This window comes from Aspergillus tanneri (assembly GCF_003426965.1).
Source record: "Aspergillus tanneri strain NIH1004 chromosome Unknown AapTan_9_pilon_pilon_pilon, whole genome shotgun sequence".
In the NCBI taxonomy this organism is placed as follows: domain Eukaryota; kingdom Fungi; phylum Ascomycota; class Eurotiomycetes; order Eurotiales; family Aspergillaceae; genus Aspergillus; species Aspergillus tanneri.
Window position 1 is genome coordinate 411,964 of NW_022984636.1, and position 8,223 is coordinate 420,186.

The following is an 8,223-nucleotide window of genomic DNA, read 5'->3' on the forward strand; positions in this document are numbered from 1 at the left end:
AATTTCCATTATTAAATTTACAGTTTGAAGGCACAAAGGATGACAATTTTCTTGATTGAGAAGATAACTCTTTTTCCCCACCCCAATTCTATAGGTAGACTATGGCTATGGCAGAGCCTCTAAAGTGTCTAAAGAAACAACCGTATTTATATATCGTGAAATAGCAAAGCATGACATATCGCTCCACGCCGTTTCAATGGGTCTTCGCACTGCACACTCAGACCGTTCTTGCTCATAGCATTCCCCTCCCCCACAATATCTATCCGGTACATAGAGAGAACAATGTATACAGTATACAGCAGCGACAGCCTTTCTCGAAATCGGCATACCAACAAGTATGTAAAATCCATATAAATTTCATTTAATATAAATCATTTAAGGGCCGTCGCGTGCGGCACCGCGCATCACCTTTATTTGCGAGGATAAGGATTTGTATTTCCCCCTCTGCATATGAGAGGGACAAAGTCACCCCTTGAACAAAGTCATGTTTTGTTGCTACTGTGACTCTGTCTTGCCGAATGATAGATTCTGGCTCTAAGTCTTTGATCATGTTGTCATTGTAGAAGCAGTACTGTGATTGGAGGCTCTTGTTTTTGTAGGAGAATATCTGGCGGATGCGCCTTTTTTTAATTTCGAGCCACTCGCATCCTCGCAATGGCTCGGACACATCCACTGTCAAGTTAGACCCGATTTTAATCTCGATATAGTCCTCATTTCTTTGGCGAAGAGTGTAGCCCTTTTTTAAGCAATTAAGGAAGAGTTTTCGGATTGGTTGTGCAGTATCCTTATAGTTCATAGAACCCGAATGGAGTACCATATGATTTTGAGCAATTCCACTATGTCCGCCAACGTCTCTAAGGCGAGCGCCAATTAGGACAGGTTCACATTCCAGAACCGATAATTTGTGAAGCCAGTCCTCTTTCTCAAATATCAAAGACCATAGTCTTTGAACCTCTTCTTCACTTGCCCAAGGGGAGACACGAAACGCTGCTTGAGCATTTGCCGCAGCTAGAGGTGGAAGATAGCGGATTATGCGATCAATAAGCTCGCGTGGAAAGTACTTTGTGATCATCTGCTTGAAAGGCCTTGTTTATATCTTGGTAAGATGACAATTTTTCTATGGGACGAGTTTGATGTGCTTGTTAGCATGCAGTATTCGTCGTGCGCTGAAATATGCAGGTTGGTCGAAGAAGGCACTAAGTAAAAGCAAGAAAGCGAAACGCAGAATTACGTGATGCTTACTTTCATTTATTTCGGATTTTTCCTCCTATCATTTGGTTTACGTAGACGAATCTAGGTGTGACATTTCATTGCGACTTACGGTATCAGATCCTCCCTGCCTATGCTCAGGATGGGATTGTTCTGTCTGGTGCTTTTCAAGATTCAACAGACACCTCTGCTTTGAAGACTATATTGGATAGCTGCTTCGGCATTGTGGAAAATGGCCAGAGCCAAAATCTGTAATTGTTACGGATAATGCCTCCTTTGTACCGCATCATGGAGTGGCAAACGGAGAGCTTAAAAGCGCGCAAATTAACACCTGGGATGGCTCCAATTCGATACAACTGGGAAATGAAGTATACAGTCTATTCCGACAGTGATTGTTCTAAGATTGTATGGTCGGATGAGTGCTCTGTTGATTTGGGATCTGGTCCCCACCACAAATGTGTATTAATGAATGCAGGAACAGTAGCCAGTGGTTTGATGGCTGTGCCTCTGCTGTTGAGTTAACAATGGAGAAATCTCGTGTAGCTACTACAGCACAAATCAAAATTATTTTCGGGTCACAACTATCTGTCCTAATCACTGCTCCCGTATGTGAGATGTTTTCCTATTTCTTAATTTGCTCCCTTGTAGTGATTCACATCGGAGACGTGTCTTCTTTGAGCGGAAATCACATATATCCATCGGGTTTAAATTCGGAGAATACATATGAGGGTCATTTCATTACTTTTATACCGGCGTCTTGCAAGCTTTTTGACTTAATGAATGCGAGCATTGCCGTTCACGAAAATAAGACCCTGTTCCCAGACACGTCGATGGCAGTAATTTATTCAATAGAGCAAGATAAGAGCTTGCATTATACAGTAACCATCCTTTTTGACTTCGAAATCTCACTCCAAACGTATAAGATCACCGCCGTTTTTGTCCCAAATAGCTGCGCAGAGTAGGTATCAAGGGACTGTTTTGTAATATCCAACCGTACCGTATTTCCATAGCTTGAACGTAGGCTATGCGAGAAATTCCAACTCCCTATTATTGTACATTAGTATTTACTAGCATTCTCTTATCCCGCACTCGCTTGTGATAAATGTGACCTCATTTACGTACTGTACTAACCGCGCATCCTATAGGAGTAGTCCACTTCCTTGGATAATAGGTACATATCTAGTTAATGTAACCGGTAAGTGAGTGTTCCTGTTTATTATCCATAGTAAATGCGATACACAGATTTCAATCTTATATAAACAAACAAAAGTGGGGGGGTAGGCGGTGCGACAGATATACATACATCTCTAGCAGTAAATGATCATTTGCACCTTCTACCTAATAAATGGCCATCAATGTCTATGGGTCTCACAATTACTGTAGCGAGCGCCACTCCTCCTCGAATTCGCCCTTCTTCGGCCCTGGCTCTGTTGTCAATGTTGATTTTGAGCTTTGCTTGTTGAATATCTCCTGTTGGATCAGGTCAACTTTGACTGACTGGCCTGCAACCTCCGCAGCAGACAATGGGTGAGACCGTTAATATCCTGGCAATATACGTCTGCTCCATGCTTTAATAGTTCTGTTATAGCCTGATGCCCTTTTCTCACTGCCACAAGAAGCGGCGTTGGTCATATTCGTCCCCAGTACTTACCGTTGCCCCGTGTTTTAGCACTACGTGTAGCTCGCCCGTTTCAATTGCTACAAAGTTCGAGTATTTTTTTTATATCTGTCATTGTCGTTAGTGTTAGCGTGATGTTTCAGCAGCAATTCTGTAACTTCTTGGTTTCCCTGGCGAATGAATGACGGCAAAGAGCGGTATGTGACCGACATTTTTTAAAGAGATATCAGCGGAATTGTCTAGTAGGAGCTTCCTTCATCTATTAGCTTGGGCTCCATGCTTCTTAAAATAGTGCGAATCGTGGGGTTTGGCCATTTTTGTCTCTATGGTTGACTTCGCCGTAATCCTCAAAAGCTGCCGCCCTGCCTCTTGGTGACCGTTGTAGGCAGCACAATAGAGCGGCGTTCGCCGTCCTCATCTTCCAGATCAACCCTTGCGCCTTCACCATTGATAGAGGAGTGGTCATTTGGAAGTTTGGGTTACGCTTTTCAAAGTATTTGAGCGCCTCTCTAGCGGTGATACGCTGCGTAGGATTGAACTGAAAGATCTGCTGGAGTAAATCAAGGAACTGCTTGTTTTCATCACTACGTTGGAGAATACACTCGTGTTCAAAGTTAACAGGAGTCTTGAATAATGAAATACGGTTCATGCTATCGCCACTTCCATTGCTACTTCTTCGGGGGCCCTGAAGGTGATTGCTTTTAATATAACTTGACTCAGTACTGAATACACATTTTTCAAGGAATGGCGATGTAGAATACCTAGCTGTTTTACCCTTGGCTGTTGTGAGCAATCCCTGATCTATCGAGCTGCTAAGGATATGTACATCATTACAAGGCTCTTTATAGGGTACCGAAAATCAAATAGTGTTTTACCAGTGAATAGCTCACCTAATGTGAACAACCAATCCAGGGTACTAAGAGGTCCACGTTCTCGTCTAGGCTACAATCCTCTGGATATTTAAACTCTAATATACGAAAAGAATTTGATCCAAGTGTTTTGCAAGATTAGGCATGATACATATGTGACTGATGTGTCCATACCGAATCTCCTTTAGCCCACACGCTAGTGGTACCGGTATAACCGTAAGGCACGTATCCATAGGTTCGTTTTTTCGCTAGTTTTTTTTTTTTTTTTGGTGGGCTAGCTGGTTTATCTAAGCTTTCGTCTTAAATTAGTAACTTAGCATTTTAAAAGTCCCCTAGGAAGCGCTGTGTGACCTTCAGACCCAATGCATTGAGGTGCGAGGAGTAGGAACCGGGCATATACAGTATGATTTTGTAGTACACATTCAAAAATTATAAAACCCAACACTTGATTAGTACGACACGTCTGGCTCCACAATTAGGCATTGGACTTTAATAAGTCCAATACTCGGTACAAAAAAATTTGTCGGCAGGCAGGGCAGTTTTATAAGTCAATGTATAAAAAATTATTGGAAGAAACACAGAAGCCTTTTTGATGTTAAAGATTATCCATTTTTCTGTCCTTTTCTCTCTCCCTTCTTCCCTGGAGGGAAGAGAATAGTAAATGCTTTATCCCCATTTAAATATTCATCTCCTGTAATCTTCACTTTAGCATATAAGAAGCATAGAAACTCCCCAAGGACTCATTCGCATCCTTATTATGTTAGTTTAATGGGATATATATTATAGCAGAATTAATCCTGTAGTGAGTCGCGGCTAGATCAAGGAAATGCCAACCTTATTAAGACTACCTATTCCGAAACCAACATGGGGCATGTTTTGGACACCCGAATTGCAGCTTGGACTCCCCGTTATTAGTCAACACCCTCCAAACTGCTCCGTGGACACCCAAACCCTTGAGCCTGTCCCTGAGACATTGCTTGAGGTGTTGCCTTAATGCTTCGTTTAATACCTTATTTGATGTCTAAAGTGATACCTCGTTCGATGCTTCAAGCAACTGAGTTATTACCCGTCCCTCCACTGTTTCACCACCTGCCTGCTTAGCCACCGCTGCCTTTGCTGCCTCCCCCTCTCGAATAGTTTGGCCATACTGAGCTATACGGACAGCGCGGTCAACTCGCCCCCAATATGATAGCTCTCGCCCTGGGCGTTCCCGTTTTTGACCACCGCGAGGCCGGACAATCGACGGTTCTAGCACTAAAAGACGCTTGTCCAATTGTTCAATTTGACGGCCTGTAATCCACAATTGACAGTGAAAGTGCTCCATCTGAAGCGGCCTGGAGTTCTTAAATACCACTGTATTGTGTGAATACATGGGATTCCCAGTGTTTTGTTGACAACTCCAGTGCAAGAATTAATTGGCAACTTTCTAGGCCCTGGCGGGAGATATTTCTTGTAAACTTGGTGAGCTTTTAGGACTGCATAGTGGGAAATTGTGCAACTCAAGTCCCTATATAATAATCCATTTAGTGACGTAGGCCATTTTACCTTATCCTAATTAACCTGCTGCGTAATCTCTGCATCCCGAAATGTAGCTGTACGTCCCATAGATTGTGCCGCAGTTAAAAGATCTCCAAAAGCACTATCCAGGTCGCTTTTAATACCAACATGAGCGCCTTCATTCCGGGATGTAACTGTAGTCCCACCATGGAAGTAGCAATTAGTATAGCAGCTTAAACAACGCTTTGCAATAATAAGCTGAAGCCTACTCCAAATATTGTATTAGCTCTGGAAATTTGTATACTGTATTTTTTTTTTTTTTTAATAGTTCCCATTTTTCATCCTTTCCTTCCACAGTCCCTGCGTTGATAACCTCCATCCAATTATCCTCAATATCTCTGGTAATTATGCCAATTTCTTCGCTTCTCTCCTTCGGATCCATTTTCACAATAATCCGTGGGATTAGAGCTTGGCTTTTGCAATAATGCTCTTTTTTCATATGCCAGATACAAAGAATAGGAGCTGATTGTAAAGGGCTGGGGCCCATTTGACCTCTCGGGCCAATGTCCCTATTGTCCCTATTGCCCCTATTGTCCCTACTGTCCCTGTTGGCCCTGTTGGCACCTTTGGCCCATCAGCCCTCGATCCATGTCGCGTGACCTTCCACCTTGTTTGTTTACTGCTCATTTTCCTCTTCCTTACTTCCCTTCAACGATTCCTTCTTGTACATAACTATCTTATAGGTTCTATGGGTTCAGCCCTTGACACTGATAAGGGCCTTTTCTTTATCTGTCATAATCACAGAAGGAAGTGGAAGCAGAACTCGATAGCAGGACTGTTAACAGGATAAAATAAAAGAATATATCTCTTCTTTTTTTCATCGCACGTAAAACCTAAGGCAACATAAAAGTCTGCCCTGTTGAAGCCATACCAACAATGTCAAGAAGCGGCCTTCTAAACGGATTTGTTTTATACGTGCAATCCGTATGTAAAATATAGGGATTCAATTGCAAGCGCTCCAGGCAGACCTTGTGTGCTAAAATACTGCAGTTATCCGGCCGCTTTCAGTGTCATATTGCATTATCCAGGGGCCTTTATCTGGAAGAAGTGTAACAAGTGCTTGAATTGGACTTCTTCCTTTTAAGAATTGGGAATATACTATTTGTGGTAAGTTATATTGTTACGGAAACACTATAATCCGCCAGACTTGGCAGTGCGGAAATATCTAACGATCCATTCTACCCCTCAATCCTTTAGATAGTTGAACACCTCAATGAGAGAATATAGGGAACCGCTTAGTAGGCTCAGTTGGTTGAGATACTGCGACTCCTGGTGTTTCCACTGAATGACATTTACTTCCTAGTTAGGCTAGTTGGCCTGTAGCTGATAGAATAGCTCCCTGCGCATCACTTCCCCTGAATTCCACAACGTATATAAATCAGACCGTTGAAGAAGACTTTTCTCATTCTCTTGGCGAAGTATTCGAAGGGTTTCCTTCATTGATTAATCAATGGTATAATTTGTTTCTTTTTCTGGGCCATCTCATTCCTTCTGTATATTGGATGGGTGCTGGGAGGAGAGACTTCATGATTGTGGCATCCATTTCATACTGTAAGTGTCCATTTTGTTTGCTTTGAATAGCTAGTTAGGATACTAAAAGGACAGCTAATCCGTCGAGCTTTGGCTTGTCTGGCACCGTTGTATCGAGATAAACGCTTTCCACGTCTGTCACAGCAAAGATAGGGCGCTTTATCTTTATTTCTTCGCTCAATAACAACTGCATATCCATGTAGTATCCCATGGGATTTAGCAGCAATTTGTGCCTCATAATCAGTATTATATTGTACACCACTCAGGAGAAGGAATAGACTCAGAGGAGTTAAATTTAATGGGGTCTTCGTCAGGCAAATAGTCCGTTTTAATACGGCTGTTGTGGTTAGGATTATCCTTAGATTTAACCTCTCAGATAGTCTATATATTTCCTATTTAGGACATGACTAAGGCACCTGTTTAACTTAAGTAGGAATGCCAAGAATTTTATTTAACGCTAGCCCTAATACGGTATAGTAACAAGTGGAACTAGTTGCTTGTGTATTTAGCAACGGGCGGGGTTCGGCGCCGCCAAAGAATTGCCCGTGTGGGTAGCGGCACGTGATGCGGTTCTTTCCACCCCTGCTTAGCTTGATATCGTTGGCTGAGGGAAATCCTGTTCACCATCCTTCTATCAGTATGAACCCCTCTTCGACAAAACCAAAAATCACCGTCGGGGTCGACATCGGAAGCACCAAGATTGGCGCTGCATTTTTGATTACGGATTCTGACAGTAATCGTCCTCTTCGGCGCACTCTTCTCTTCAGCGGAGCCGATCAATTGAGAAAAGTTAGCGATGAGCTGCCAGCTATCGCCGCGCGCTCAGAACATGGATGGGAGTTTGGGGAACGCGCAAACGTCATCGATAATAGTGTGGTATTTCGGGACGTCAAGCGCAGCATAACCCGCATGTCACCGGACTCTGTAGCGACCCTACAAGCTGGCTTCGATCAGATTTACCAGAGATGGGGCGTGTACGAGAATACCACGGATTTGTACAGGGAGCTCTTTCGATATATCCTGGATACTGTAGAACGGACGGTTTTGGAAGACGAAGAATGCGAGAAGAGACTCGGGGGTTGGACCTTTGCGGATATTGAGAAGGAATGTTTGGTCACATACCCGGTTCAACACAGTAACAGCCTCAGACTATCCTTCGTGGGCGGTGCTCATGGTGCTGGCTTTGGCATGGTAGGGACACTTACAGAACCCTTTGCGGCTGGTCACAGCGTGGTAAATAGCCGCAAGATTACTGAACGCCCTGCAACATTGGTAGTTCTGGACTGTGGTGGATTGAGTTGCGTATGGAATCCGAGTACCTCACTTGACTGCTCGTCAACTATTCTCACATGTCTTTTAGGATGCAGCGGCCCTTCACATTACACAAGACGACAGTGCTGGAAGCGAGCGTATCGTTCAAATCTGCCCCCCAACTGGTAA

General features: G+C 43.3%; 1 protein-coding gene across 1 annotated transcript; it reads right to left on the reverse strand.

Annotated features, from left to right (window-relative positions):
- Window positions 1-3,110: 3,110 nt before the first annotated feature.
- Window positions 3,111-3,476, reverse strand: ATNIH1004_011698 (uncharacterized protein; the record flags this gene model as incomplete). The annotated part of the gene is made up of 1 exon (XM_033576260.1): window positions 3,111-3,476. One exon carries the CDS (start codon window positions 3,474-3,476, stop codon window positions 3,111-3,113), a length of 366 nt encoding a protein of 121 aa, XP_033420924.1.
- Window positions 3,477-8,223: the final 4,747 nt, after the last annotated feature.